This window comes from Rhincodon typus, chromosome 3, assembly GCF_021869965.1.
Source record: "Rhincodon typus isolate 14 chromosome 3, sRhiTyp1.1, whole genome shotgun sequence".
NCBI classification, from domain to species: domain Eukaryota; kingdom Metazoa; phylum Chordata; class Chondrichthyes; order Orectolobiformes; family Rhincodontidae; genus Rhincodon; species Rhincodon typus.
The window spans coordinates 47945989-47962004 of record NC_063334.1 but is presented as its reverse complement, the minus strand read 5'-3'; the positions used below and the strand labels follow the sequence as shown (position 1 = coordinate 47962004).

The 16016-nt window shown below is 41.6% G+C and overlaps 1 protein-coding gene across 5 annotated transcripts in view; it reads right to left on the bottom strand.

Annotated features, from left to right (window-relative positions):
• The window catches only part of auh (AU RNA binding protein/enoyl-CoA hydratase), a 941118-nt gene that overhangs the window by 169956 nt on the left and 755146 nt on the right, over positions 1-16016 (bottom strand). For all 5 annotated transcript variants that reach the window (XR_007261814.1, XM_048595346.1, XM_048595345.1 and 2 more), the window contains one exon: positions 13427-13513. Coding sequence is in view for 4 of the 5 variants with exons in the window: in XM_048595346.1 (XP_048451303.1) it covers positions 13427-13513 (87 nt within the window). In the remaining variant the exon portion in view is untranslated. The remainder of the gene's footprint in view (positions 1-13426; positions 13514-16016) is intronic.

The following is a 16016-nucleotide window of genomic DNA, read 5'->3' as shown; positions in this document are numbered from 1 at the left end:
CCTCTCTCACTGACATCTGAAGAAGGAGTAAGACTCCAAAAGATTGTGTCTTCAAATAAACCTGTTGAATTATAACCTGGTGTCATGTGATTTTGGATTTAAAATCAGGGGAGAAAGAATAGCACGTGCATCCAAATTTTTCACAAGTCAACTCGTGCAACATACTGCAATTCCAGATAGTGAAGGAAATCTAAAGCGCAAGATAAAAATGAGCACCTCATTAAGTGTGATGGGAAAATCGTGGATAGTCTCTGTGCACCAATATAATGACAAACAGTTGTGCAACACTACTTACTGTTCTGACTTTGAAAAGCTAAAAGAAAGAAACAAAAATCAGCTTGTTAACCTGTTGACTGTCCCAGTTGGTGAGCTCTGACTGGCAGACATAAACAGGATCATCAGAAGCTCTACTCACTCTGAGTGCTGGCTCTGAGGAAGCCAAACCAGTGTCAAGTACTATGCTTGTGTAAACAAACGCTGTGTTGGTACAGGATACTGGCCTCTGCAGAGTTACTTCAGTGGGGGGGGAAAAAATTCCGTTCCTGACGACATTTGCTCGCAACAGTCGTCTTGGAGTTGGCGTAACTATTTCTGGCACGATGCCGTTATTTGGGAAGCTTGACTCGTTTAATCTTGCTAAAGACTGGGCCCAGTATGTGGAAAGAACATGTTTTTTTTCCCATGCAAATGACACTGGAGCAGATGAAAAGCAACAAATAATTGTCCTGACAGCTTGTGGATCCACTGCTTTTTCAGTTATTAGAAGCCTAACATTTCCTGAGGCACCAGATACTAAAACCTTTCAAGAGTTGATAGATTTAGTTAAGGAATATGACAACCCGAAGCCTCCTCTAATTTTGAGATGCTATTGGTTATAGTGGGCCGTTCAAGAATCAGGGAATGTTGGGATTTTTGACAAGGTTACGACAACGGGCAGAGGCAGGTGACTTTGGTTTACCCCTTAATGAGATGCTGAGAGACCATTTGGTATGTGGGATTAATAATGTAACCATGCAAAAGCACCTAATAGTGGAAGCCCAATGAATTTCTTTAGAAAAAGCAGCAATTGGAGCATATGCGTTATAGGGCATGCCTATTGAAGTGGATACCCTCACCAGGTCAACTGAGTTTGAGGGACACCATTTGAGTGAAGGCAATTGCATTGCCTCACTTAGGACATACCCTGAACAGAAAGACTCTAGGTCAACCTACAGCAAAATTCCAAAACAAAGCCAAGCCTCAGCCAAATGGGTAACATTTTCTTCAGGATCTGGGCTGGCAAGCCATTGTAGTTGCTGCCAATACCCGGACTCAAGACAGCAAAAGAGTCCTACTAAGCCGCAGTTGAGTACGAGAACGCATCGGCTGGAACCCAGGACTGTCCATTGCTCGGAAAATCCACCTACATCTGGATTGGAAGAGTTAAACTGCTTAGGAGTATCCAAATCAGAATCAATCAATATAAACATCTCGTTGCATGGTCACCTGATGCTAATAGAGTTTGATACCGACATGGCTACAGTGATTGCAGAACCAGGCTTTAACAAACACAAACACAAAGTTGCTGGAAAAGCTCAGCAGGTCTGGCAGCATCTGTGGAGGAGAAAACAGAGTTAACATTTCGGGTCTCTTCCAGTCTTTAACAAAATTCGGTCCGGACTCCAACCCTTTAGTTTGCGTAAGACTGCAATTAGACTAAGAACCTATAACCGGAAATCTTCACAGATTAAAGGTACAACTTTGGTTCCAGTTTCTTCTAAGAAACAGCTGGTTTAGTTACCACTAATTGTAGAAAAGGCTCAAGCCCAAGCCTGATGAGCGAAATTTTTGAAGAAAGATTCATTTTGATTGGTTCAACATTTTTTGATTAGAACATGGCTGCCTGAGTGAAGTCTTAATTAAATACCCAGGTGTTTCTCACAAAGGTCTAGGGACTATCAAAGGAGCCAACGCTACCTTGCAAGGCTCACCCAGTGCCATTTGCCTTACGTGCAAAAGTAGAGGCAGAAACCAGAAGGCTGGAAAACAAAGTAATCATCAAACCAGTTCAGTTTGCAGAATGGGTAGTACCAGTTGTACCGATTGTGAAGCCTACCAGGTAGGGTCGCCTTTGTGGGGATTTTAAACAAATAGTAAACTGTTTCTCGCAGCTGGATAAATACTCGATCCCTCCCATAGCGGACTTATACACAAAGCTGGACATGAGGCCTGCATACATGCAATTGTGGTTAGGTGGGGATCCCCAGAAGTATGCTACAATTAATACCCATAAGGGTTTGTACCAATGTACAAGACTGCCATTTGAGGTAACATCAGCCTGTACCATTTTTCAGCAGAGGATGGAGAACATTTTACGAGTTCTACCCAGGTCACCATTTATCTGGATGACATGTTAAATGCAGGGAAGACAAATAAAGAACGTTTAGAGAACTCGGACATAGATGTTTCTCCAAGGTGAGCATATGCCTTAGAAGGGAAAAATGTGTGTTCCAGGCACTTCAAATGACCTACTTAGACTACAGAGCCAACAAGACAGGGTTATGCTTGTTGGAAAATAAAGCGAGGGCAATCAAAGGTGCCCTGGCTCCCATGTCTGTATTGGAGCTTAGGTCTTTCCTTGGATTGGTGACTTATTACAGAAAGTTCATCCATAACCTGGCCACTACCCTGGCACCCTTACATCTGCTATTTGAAAAGGGTCAGCCTTGGAAATGGTCTCACAGAGAAGACATAGCCTTTAAGGAAGTGAAGATGTAGCTCTCATCAGCTAAGGTGTTGGCGCACTACAATGTGATGCCTTCCCTTACGGTACTGGGGTACTATTAGCTCACAGATGGCCCAACGGAGAGAAATGCCAACGGAGAGAAATGCCCAATGGTGTATGCTCCCCAGACTTTGGCTGATGCAGAGTGCATATACACCCAGATAAAGAAGGAAGGATTGACAGCTATCTTTGATGTGACAAAGTTCCACAAATACCTTTACGGACTTACATTTGTAATGGTAACAGACCACAAACCCCTACAGTACGACTCAAAGAGCCCAAGGCCATGCAGCCCATAGCTTCAGATCGAATTCAGCAGTGGACTCTCATTCTAAGCGCATACAATCACAAATTACTGTCCAGGAGGCCAAGTAACAAATGCAGATGACTTGAGTCACCTCCCGCTGGTTGAAACACCACCAGTGATACCAACACTGGAACAGTCTGTTCTGGTTTTAAACTTTCTGAACACCCATCGACAACATCAGACCATGGATGCAAAAAGATCCGGTCCTGGTAAAACTAAAACAGCTGGTGGTTATGAGGATATAAAAGGGCCATCACAATCAGAATTCAAATCTTTCTGGACCAGGCGAAATCAGATCACCATACAGGATGGCATTTTACTATGGGGAACAAGAATGATTGTTCCAAGCAAAGGTCACAACTAGTTACTAGCTGAACTCCACCAGGGTCATCCAGGGTTGCCCAATGCTGTGTGTGCACTCCTGCACACTACTACTGAGGGGTTACAGTTGTCACAACAATTGCAGTGGTTCATTTGCTTTAGCTGCAGCTTCTCTCTCTATCAAACACCTGAATCGCGGTGGTTTGTTTTGTCTTGGTGGGGGTGTGGATCTTTGCTTTAGTTGTTCTCTGCTATGGTCAAATTTATGCTCAAAAGGAAGGATTTCAAATTTGTCCAAGTTTTTCATATCCCCATCATCTCTTCTAGAAATCTCAAACTTGGAAGCCATATTGAATTAGAAGGAAAACAGAAAATGCTGGAAAAGCTCAGCAAGTCTGGCAGCATGTGTGGAGAGAAATCAGAGTTAATGTTTCAGGTCAATTAACCCTTCCTCAGTCAGTTCTGAACTGAGGAAGGGTCACTCGACTTGAAACATTAACTTTGATTTCTCTCCAAAGATGCTGCCAGACCTGCTCAGCTTTACCAGCAAATTCTGTTTTTGTTTCTGACTTACAGCATCTACAGTTCTTTCAGATTTTACTTTGAAGTAGAAGCCCCTGGCTTCCTCAATGGTGCAGATCTTGAGCTACCATGGACTCCAGCACCTCTACCACCTCTCCCACCTCCCCTGAACATTCCTCCCCTTCTATGTCTAGATGGTTTACTTCAGGGAAGAAAAGCAGGTTTCAATTTTGGGTCATTCTCTTTTAAGGGTGGCTTTTATGATGATCTATTAGCAACCTTTCAGATCTGAAAGACTTTTGAAACGGTTTACTCTCTGGCCAACCTTCCTTCTTCAGACGCGTGTCTTTTTTTAAAATTCATTCATGGGATGAGGTGTTGCTAGCTAGGCCATCATTTATGACCTACCCCTATTTGATCAGAGGGTAATTAAGAGTCACCTGCATTGCTGTGGGTTTGTAGTCACATGTAAGCCAGACCAGGTAAGGATGGCAGTGTCCCTCCTCAAAGGACATTGTTGTGATAATGCTCTCATCTAACTATGAATGAAAGAGAAGCAACTATTTCAAACTCTGATGGCCTCTCATGCAGTTGATTGTAAGCTCGCATTACTTCTGTCCTGGCCAAGTTCCACTGGCTATCCATCATATAGCACTGGACCTTGGCATTAGTTATATATTCCTCCACAAACTTAATCTTCCTGCTCTGTGTGCTCTCTTCCTATTGCATAGCCTGGCACTTTTGACTGTGAATCATGATTATCTTTTGTCTTTTAGCTCTGTCACAGGTAACCATTCTTAGTTTTGATGCAGCCCTACCCTCTTCAATTCTCCTCACAAATGGCGCTGCCTTCCTATTATCTAACTTGTTTCAAAGAGACATTTTATAAAACCTATTATTTTGATTGTGCTATTGTTGAAAGGGAGATGACCAACCAAAAATAATAATATATGCATTCCACTTAAACATCTACATAAAGTACACATTTTGAAAAGGAAAGATAAAAATTTAAAATAAAGAGAAACTTTAGGGTGGCACTGCTGCCTCACAACGCCAGAGACCCAGGTTCGATTCCACCCTCAGGTGACTGTGTGGAGTTTGCACGTTCTCCCCATGTCTGTGTGGGCTTCCTCTGGGTGTTCTGGTTTCCTCCCACAGTCAAAAGATATGCAGATTAGGTGGACTGGTCATGCTAAATTGTCCATAGTGACCAGGGATATGCAGGTTAGGTGGATTAGCCATGGGACATGCAGGGTTACAGGGATAGTGGGATGGGTCTGAGTGGGATGTTCTTTTTGGGGGCGATGTGGACTCAATGAGCTGAATGGCCTGCTTCCACACTGTAGGGATTCTGTGATTTTCATATCTTACACTGTCACTGTGTTAGCAGATTTACAAATTCTTAATACGTTTTATTACATTAACTTTCTTCTTGCACCTATTTATGAAGCATAATTTATGCTTCAAGAATATGCTTCAAGAAATGAAATAAAAATTGTGTGAATCATACATGAATTTACGCAAACACGTTTTGATTCAGTAATAAACAGGAAATAAATAGTGCCTTTAAAAATATAACATTGAACAAAAGAAACATATTTTCCTTCCAAGGTTTACGTAAAGTATCAAACATCTAACAGCTATTTGGTGAAGGAGAAGCCCAGAAATAAATCGTTACCCAAAGTAGATTTAATCACAAACTTAAAGATTGTAAGTGTGCACTCCTTATCCTACCCTAATGTAAACAAATGGCTCTCAATACTCATTTTGAGAAACCCATGAACAGAAAACCTTGGAAGAGGGCTTTTTTATGTTATTATAACTAAATAAAGTCTTCAAAGGAAGCTTATAAAATTAAAATAGTAATCCCAAAGTGATGCAGTCAAGCTCTCATGGTGCCCACCAGTCACGGAAGGCCTCAAGCGCAACAGTGGGAACCACATGGTACCTTCCCAAGGTCACTTGGGCACAGACATAGCCACAGAAGAGACACATTCAGACAGGCTGAACAATCCACTCAACTACCCTTTGCCTGAATTAATTACTGACCACCTTGGTGAACTGCCTCTTCATTTCTTAGCAAACGAATTCAACAATTAAAACATTAACATTAAAGAACTAGCCCTTAATAGGGCACATTTACAAAAATTAAATAATCAAAGGAGACTTACAAACCTAAAGTAAATATAATTGCTGGGTCTGATGATGCATTCCAGCGGAAGGCCTCAAGTATATCACTGGACACCGTGGGCTGTCTCTCTATGGAGTGCGGGCATGACCAGGAAAGAGAAACAAGCGGTCAGGTCTAACACTCTTCTCCACAGTTCAGATTCTGGACTTTTTAATGACTACCTACGCCAGGCCAAAGAGTAGACCCTCAAAAAGGTCCCTCAACCTGTCTTCCACACTACAGACTCAGTGGCCATAGATTAGGGGTATGGGCTGAAATGGAAACAAAACATGAGGAGCAGTGTATTCAAATAAAAACAGGGGCTGTAAAATAACACACCCTGTGTATATATAGAACACAGCCATCAATTTACACAATTAACAGAAAAGTCTCAAATTGGTACTATACATACAGCCTGCAGTTACCAAAATTCTAATCTAATTTTGACTTAATATAGTTTTGTTGCTGTATGGTGTTCTGAGAAATGCAACCATTAGAATATTTTCTCACTTATGAAAAGATAAATTAATAAATACTAACTCTGAGCACTTGCAGTACTAGGCTGAGAAAGGGAAATGGAGCTTGAAAGAAGAATTAGTTCCATCTTCCTTTACATATTTCAGAGCCTTCTGAAATAAAGTGCAGTAAAGGAAATTTCTACTCTGGCATCCCAAGCCAGCCTTTAAAGGAAACGTGGTGGTGACTTGGCAAAAATATGGACGAATGGATAATTGGAGTTTTCAAAATACAGAAGACATAGAGGCAGATGAGAAGATGACTAATAACTTTTGGAAGACTGCCAAGTTTAGGCTAGCTAACATTGCAATTTATTGAGTAATTATACAGGAAAGTAAAGACTTCCTCTCATGCTATTACACCCTGACGGATGCCGCCTATTAAAACCGAACAAAAATGCTTTATCTGCAGTGATGGTGTCACGATTGTCACTGTCTCTGCCTCGTTCTAACACTTAATTTTGAAATATATGTTCAGAAGTACTCTCTTTCAAAGGTACTTTCTTTCAAAATAGCAATACATTATTTGCTGTATTTGAAAATGCAGCTGCATATGAGAATTTCTTTACACATCTTAATTGTTTCCATTCTGCCCTCCAATTCATGTTTGAAATGGAAGTCCAATAAGCTCCCTTTCCTCAATGTCCTAGTTGAGAAATTCTTTATTATTTGTTACCGCAGACCTATCTTCACTAGTCAGTATACGAGTTGGGATTCCTACAATTCCACATGCTATTAAATTGGCGTTATCAGAAACTTTATAAACAGGGTCTGAGCAATTTGTTAACCATGCAAACTTCATATTGGAATAGAGAGCATCAAAGCCATCCTGCATAACAACTAACCTGATTAGATCATTTCATAGAATCCCTGCAGTGTGGAAACAGGCCCTGCGGCCCAACAAGTCCGCACCAACCCTCAGAGCATCCCACCCGGTCCCATACCCCTCTAACCCACCTAATCTACACATCCCTGAACACAACAGGCAATTTAGCAAGGCCAATCCACCTAGCCTGCACATCTTTGGACTGTGGGAGGAAACCAGAGTACCCGGAGGAAACCCACGCAGACACTAGGAGAATGTGCAAACTCCACACAGACAGTCACCCAAAGCTGGAATCAAACCCGGGTCCCTGGTGATGTGAGGCAGCAGTGCTAACCACTGAACTACCATGCCGCCCCAACTCATGAGAAGCTCTAAGGCCTTTGGGCTGAGTCCTGAAAAATACCAAGACTACCACAGATTACTCTGGAAAGCTAAGGTATCTCAAAAGTTTGAGCAACAGGTAAAAATAACTGTAATGCATTGCTGTTTTGCAGAAGCAATATAAATGGTGTTCACACTAACAGAATGCTGCCAACCAAAAATGGTGTTCTGCCTGTCGCACAAATGACTAATACGGTGCATTGATTTCAATGCCAATGTGATGTCAGGTATGTATTTGATACATCCTAAAGACTGGTGGATCATGTCAAAATAACATGCCCCTTTGGCAGCTTGCAACAAACAAGGCACTGACCATACCCAAGGGGCATGAGTTTGCAAAACTCTCAACACTGTCTAACATTGGACCTGATTCAGCAATTGGACAACATTTTTTGGATAATCCTGAATGTCTGAGGAGTTATGCTGTCGGCCAATTTAATATCATCAGTTGGGCTTGCACTGTGATGCATTGTATGCACTGGAAGCTACCAATATTTATACATAGGGCCTTGTTTTTTGCAGACAGAAAGAACATATACATGCACTGTGTCCGTTTTAATTCAACAAAATAGGTTATACCCATTTGCTGGTTCATATTGCACTGCAATGCCCATACCAATCAGCGTCAATCTGCCTGGTTTAAAATTTAACAAGGACTGGCTATTAACTATCAATCAACATTAAATCAGTGCATTCTCCATTGCGACACTTGGATCAATCAGAATCCACAAGCCAACCAATCAGCACTTGCCTCTCATCCAGCTTAACTTTGGTTTTCTCCTCAAATTGGTATTCTTCTGAAATATTCTAATGAGTGCAAGGCAAAAAGCTTTGACAAGATATGTCTTTTTTCAGTAATACTCAAGTTCTGTACAATCAAAAAATTAGCTGATGATTATGGCTTCTAAAGGGCAATCATTTCAAACGTTGCTGCTGCACCTAAACATTTTTAAGAATGACCCTGCCTCCAACAAAAGGTCAGAAGTGAGAATGCTGATGATCGCACCATGCTTCTTTCCATTCACAGTTCTTCAGATAGTAGCCCCAGTGGTAAAGTAGCCTGTTCCCATATTCAGCAACACCGCAACAACATTCAGGCTTGGGTTCAACATGGCAATTAACACTCATACTACAAATGTGCCAGGCAACGACCATCTCCAACAAGGGAGTATTTAACTATTTTCCCTGGATTTTCAATAACATTACGATAACTACATGCTTCACTATCTGCTTCTTTGGGGCTACCATTGACAAGAATCTTAATAGAATCTGAATCTGGTGGAACAGGTCCAATGGCCTTATCCTGTTCCTATGCTCCTAAAATCAGTTAATTTTTACTGTAGCTATAAGCACAGGCCAAAAGCAGGGAATCTTGTTGTGAGCAACTCACTGCCTGTCCACCATCAACATGGCACAGGTAAGGAGTGTGATGGAATTCTCTGCCCTTGCTTGGATGAGCACAGCTCCAACAACATTCAAGAACCTACTATCCAAGTCAAAACTGCTGGCTTGATCAGCACCTCATTCAGCACCTTAAGGATTCACTAGCTAGGCTGCTGGTGCAAAGAAGCAGCAGTATGGCCCCTACGTAAAATGCACCGCAGGAACTTGCCAAAGCTCCTGACACAACACCTTCCAATCTGCAACCTACACCATCTAAAACAAATATAATCAATGGAGGGGAAATTGCAGGTGTGCAAGGCATACACCAGCCTGACTGAAATATATCGCCATTGCTTCACTGTCACTGGTCAAAATCTTGGAAGGTTTTTCCCTATGGTGGATATAAACAGAACACATTCACAACAGTTATTCAAGAAGGTGGCTCACCACCACATTCTCAAGGGAAACTAAGCATGAATAACAAATGTTAGCCTTGCCAGTATCAATGTCAGAATGAAAAACAATGTGTTAACTCAATATCAGATGCATATTCCCACCAGACACTGTAAAGGTTACGAACCCAGAGAACGGTATGGCAATAGTATTGAAGATATAGAGTCATAGAGCCCCTACAGTGTGGAAACAGGCCATTTGGCTCAACAAGTCCACACTTCCCCTCTGAAGTGCATCCCAACCAGACCCATTTCCCTATTCCTGCATTTTCCATGTCTAACCCACATAACCTAAACATTCCTGGACACTATGGGATAACTTAGCATGGCCAATCCACCTAACCTGCACATCTTTGGAAGGTGGAAGGAAACCGGAGCACCTCGAGGAAACCCACACAGACACAGGGAGAACATGAAAACTTCACACAGACAGTCACCCGAGGAATCGAACCCGGGTCCCTGGCGCTGTGAGGCAGCAGTGCCAATCATTGAGCCACCATGCCGCCCATTACATGCTCCAAAACTAGCTGTCTTCCTAACCTTTTCCAATAGAGCTGCAACACTGGTATTTACCTGGAAATACTGAAAATTCCCCAGGTATTTCCAGTCCACAAAAATGAAGACAAATCCAAAGCATTCAGGACATCAAAGCAGCTTTTGAATGATCAATGAAATCCTAGAAAAACAAGGTCAGTGGGAATTAGAGGAAAACTCCCCACTGATTAGAGTCATAGCAAGCACAAAGGATGATGAATGTAGTTGTTGAAGGTCAATGTTTCGGGCAGCACGGTGGATTAGTGGTTAGCACCGCTGTGTAGTGTAGTGGTTAGCATTACTGCCTCACAATGCCAGGGACTCCGGCTCGGTTCCAGCCTCACACAACTGTCTGTGTGGAGTCTGTTAATGGCTCATCTGATTGCGACCTCATCTCTATTTTGCTGCCTGAGGAATGAGAAAACATTCATCCTCATCTCCAACTTAAATAGCAGACCAATTGTTTTTTAAAACTGCACTCTTAGTACTAACCTCTCCAAAAAGGGGAAACATCCTTTTATTATCCAGCCTGTCACTTCATCTCAGGATCATACAGATAAAACAGGACAATTCAAGTTATGTAATGTGTTGGCACAGATGCAGCACAACCTTTAAAAAAATGCCTGATCATGACAACAGGGTGGCACAGTGGCTAGCACTGCTGCCTCACAGCGCCAGAAACCCAGGTTCAATTCCACCCTCGGGCAACTGTCTGCGTAGAGTTTGCACATTCTTCCTGTGCTTGCATGGGTTTCCTCTGGGAGCTCTGGTTTCCTCCTACGTTCCAAAGACGTGCAAGTTAGGTGGATTGACCATGCTAAATTGCAGTAGTGTCCAGGGACGTGCAGGGTAGGTGGGTTAGCCATGGGAAATACAGGGACAGGGTAGGGGGAGGGCCTAGATGGGATGCTGTTTGGTGGGGCGATGTGTACTCAATAGGTCAAGTGGCCTGCTTCCACACCAGAGGAATCCTATGATTCTATGAATAATTTCAGTCTAACCACATCACTGCAGGAGTTCCAACTTAGTGCCCAGACCCAACTATCATCAGCTGCACTATCAATGACCTTCTCTCCATCATTGATAATCATCATTCATGATTCCTCTGATACTGAAGTATTCTACACCAATATACAGCAACAATTGGACAACATCCGAGGAGTGGGAACACAAGTGTCAGGCAAAATCCATCTCAAACAAAACAGAATTGGACCAATTCTCAACTACCATTGTTAAACCACCCACTATCAGCACCTGGTTCGGTTTCTGACCAGTCATATAAATACAGTTCTTATAATAGCCAGTCAGAGGTTTGAAACTATGTAGCAAGTAACTCAGTTCCTCTCTCCACAATGAATATCCATCATCTACAAGGCATAAATATTGAGTATGATGGAATACTGTCCATTTAATTAGATGGATGCAGCTTCAACAACACTCAACAAGTTCAACATCATCTGGAAAAAGCAGCCCACTTAATTGGCACTCTATCACCGTCTTCAACATTTACTCCCTTCGCACACAGGCAGCATTATGTAACATCTACAAGACCTTTGACAGTATTTTCCAAACCCAGAAATTCCATAATCTAGCAGGACAAAAACGGATGCATGGGAACACAGCCACCTTAAAGTATCTCTCCAAGCTGCATGCCATCCTAATTTGGAATTATATTGTCACTCTTTCACTGTTGCCGGACCAAAATCCTGGAACACTGTTCCTAACAGTGCTATGAGTACATCTACATCCCAAGGACTGCAGCAATTCAAGAAGGCAGCTCATCACTTCCTTCCTAAGGGCAATTAGGGATAAGCAAGAAATAATAGATTAGCCAGCAAAACAAATATCCCATGAACGACTTTTTAAAAATGTTAATTAAAAGCCAATCTTGGTGATAGTCACCCAGGCTGGTATCACTATTGTTGCAAAAATTAACTGGCTCACTAAAGCCCTGGGTAAATGGAACCTTATGTCATTATCCTACATGTGACTCAAGATCCACACATTTGGATGATCTTACCTGTCTTCTGCCATGTACCAGCCAGCCAATCACCCAATTCCAGGACAATTAAGGACAGAGAACAAATGCTGACATCGCCAGTGATGCAAGTGTCCCATGAAAGGGATTAAGAAAAAAAAACCTGTACCAATCTCCTTCATTCCGAATATTCACAGCAGAAAAGAAACTTTCATCCTTTGAATTTTGGTTATACTTTAATCTTTTGAGGTAAAATTATCCATTTTTAAAACATATTGATTCTCAGGATATGCCATTGTTTTGTCTGCATCTGCTGAATGGAAGGAAGGGGAGTAGTCCATCCTGTTTTACTCTTGATATATTTCATTGCAGCAGTTTGATTCACGGTATCTGAACTCAATTCTTCAAATTATTAGTTCCGAGCTCTAGATATATAAAGAACAAATCATGGAACATGAAGATTATTGGTCTGTATTTATTGCCCATGCCTAGCTGACCTCGACAGAGTGGCAGTGAACCGCTGTGCTCTGTGTCGTGAAAACACTTACACAGCAATATATAGGTTATTCCAGGATTGATGCAACAACCATGAAAGAACAAAAATACATTTCCAAATCAGAATGGTATACACAGTCAAGATGGAAAAATTCCCATGTGCTATCTGTTCTTGTCTTTCTGGTGGTAGAGTTACAGGTTTGAGAAGGACTATCAAAAAGTCTTGGGAAGTTGCGTCAATGCCTTCTTGTAGATGCTGTTAGTGGTAAAGAAGTGAATGGTTAAGCTGTTAGTTGGGGCGTCAATGAAGTGGCCTAGCGTGGCCTGCATCTTGAATGTCCTTGAAGCTGCATTCTTTCGGGAAAGTGGAAATTACTAATGCAGTAACGGCTCCACTGCATGCGCATATTTTACCCAAATCTACACAACATTTTAATAGCTTGTTCCTGAAATATTTTGTTACAATCAGCTTTTGCATTCCCATAATTGAGAACTATTAAGTCAAGAAAGGTCATCATTCATCACAAACTCATTCTTACCAGTACAGAGTACTTAACTCAGTCGTTATCGACTGTATTTTGTTTTCGACATAAATACAATACAATACCAAATTACGAAATAAAACACGATATATAACATATAAAGACTTCGCAAAAGCAGACTACTGTTTCTGGCCAATTGCTTTATCGGTGCAAGCTCAACATAAGCAAGTGATATTTTAAAATATTTTATATTCATTATAATAATTCCTAGATTTTAAATCGAGATCACTACTTACCTAGCTCATTAATTAAACTTCTTGCTTTGGAAACAAATGGACCAACTTCACTTGGCTGCATTTTAGCTCGCTCTTTCAAATCAGCACCTGAAAAAAAGGAAACTCATCAATGCAATCTTATACTCGTAATTTGAATAGCAGTTCACAAAATGACTGTTCCAGCCTTTTCTGTTCCAAAGAAATCCAATTCTTCAGCCAATTCAATCTCCAATTACAGTTAAAATTCTCCAGTCCTGGAATCTTCATTAATTTCCTCTACACACACTATGTGTGATCACATTCTTCCTATCATAAAGTGATCAGAACTGTATGCAGTACTCTGTTGCAGTGTAACCAGTGTTTTATGCAGACCACACTTCCAAAATAATTCACTGGTTTTCAGCCCTTTGCAGATTTTCAGAGGTTGTGGAAAGGTCTGGAAACCAATTAAGTATATTAGAAGCATGGTCTGCATAAAACACTGGATAGGCCACAGCAAAGTTCTGCATTCAGTTCTGGTCACTTTATGATAGGAAGTTTTTTCCTTTTACGAACATAACCTCCCTCCTCTTGTATTCTATGTCTCCTGTAACAAAAGGAACATATTCTACATGCCTTTGTAAGTACCATCCCTACCATCCTGCTGCCTTCAGGAATTTGTGAGCTAAGTTTCTCTGTTTGTCTTCATTCCTCAATATCCTTCACTACACTGAGGAACTCTTAGTGACATCCCTGGATTGAGATGACTGACCTCTAACAACCACAACCGTCATCCTTTCTGCTAGACATTATTCTAGTGGTGAATCCTCACTGCAACTCCCCACTACAAACCACACACCCCACCCCCATCCTAGAATCCCATGAACTCCAATTTTGCTAGGGCTCCATGGTACCCAATTTGGTCAAATGTTGCCTTGATGTCAAGGACATCTACATGGCTCTGGCAAAACCCAAACTGAATATCAGTGAACAGGTTACTGCTAAGCAAGTGCTGCTTGATAGGACTTTGAATGACCTCTTCAATCACTATTCTCAAATTTGGGGGCACATAACCTTTGTAACATACAGCCTTTTCTTGATATCATTTAGAGTGAATCAAATTGGCTGAAGACTTGCATCTGTGAGGCCGGAAATCCCAACAGCAGGTCAACATGGATCATCTACTTGGCACTTCTAGCTGAAGTTGGACAAGAATATCTTTTGCACTGATGTGCTGGTCTCCATCACTATTGAGGATAGGGCAATTTGTACAACCTTCTCCCCCTCTTAGTTGTCTAATGGTCCACAACCATTCAGACTAATGTGTCAAGAATACAGAGCTTAGATCTGATTCTCAATATTGTAACTTCCTCCCCACTTTTACTTTTCCTATTTTCACCTAATCTTATCTGAAAATCCTGTAAGAAAGCTTAAAGAGGTGCAGGATGAAAATCCATTTCATGTTTTATGATGATGATATCTTTTATAATAATATCTTCTGCATATGTTTATCTGCAGCATCAGCTCTATATTACTATATTCACTAGACTCGATAATTTGAAGTACATAGCATTAAGTATAGTAAAACACTTTTTCTGTATACTTTCTAATCTTCTGTTCCCTTTGCCTTCCTCTCACATAGTCAGAGAGATATACAGCATGGAAAAAGGCCGCCAAACCATCACGTTGCACCAGTCAAAAACAATCGCCTAACTTTCCTAATCCTATTTTCCAGCATTTGGCCCTTGTATACCTAGGCATTAAATTTCTACCTTTCATTTTTTAAATTAATTCACATGATGAGGGTGTCACTAGCTAGGCCAGCATTTACTGCCCAAGAGGACAGTTAAGAATCAACCACATTGCTGTGGGTCTGAAGTCATATCTAGGCCAGAGCAGGTAAGGATGATATTAGTGAACCAGACGTGTTTTTCCAATATTGGTAATGAATTCATGCTCCTTATTAGACAATTAATTCCTTTTCTCATTGAATTCAAATTCCATCATTGGATGTGGCAAGATTTGAACCTGGATCCCCAGAACATCATTTAGGACTCTGGATTAATAGTCTTTGTTCATAATCTGCATAGGAACCTGATGTGGAGGAGACATCTTGTACCCTTTGCTTGCTCTAGTGGAAGAAGGTGTTGTACTGCATGTCTGTTGGATATCATGACTATATTCTGACTACCATCTCTAAACAGAGTATAGGGCAATTGCCCCTCTATCATAAACCATGGAATACAAGCCACAGTGGATCCCCTGAACTTTCATTACATTGTGATGCCACCTTTTGCTGGAAACTTCACATTAAGAGGCTGGACTACATTGTTGGTGGCTGATGCTAGTAGTGGGCTTCCAGACACATGTATTTCTCATCCATTCATGCAGATGCTCTTAGTGCAGCAGCCAAACAGTGCCTTCTGCGCCTGGATCCAATTTGGATGGTTCCAATGAGCCTATGTGGGTGATACCCATTGCTGCTGGATATAAACAGAATCATACATTGTGGAAGCAGGTCATTCAGCCCAGTGGGTCCACACCGATCCTCCAAAGAGCATCCCACCCAGAACCAACCCCCTAGCCCATCCCTGTAACACTGCACGTCCCATGGCTAATTCACCTAGCCTGC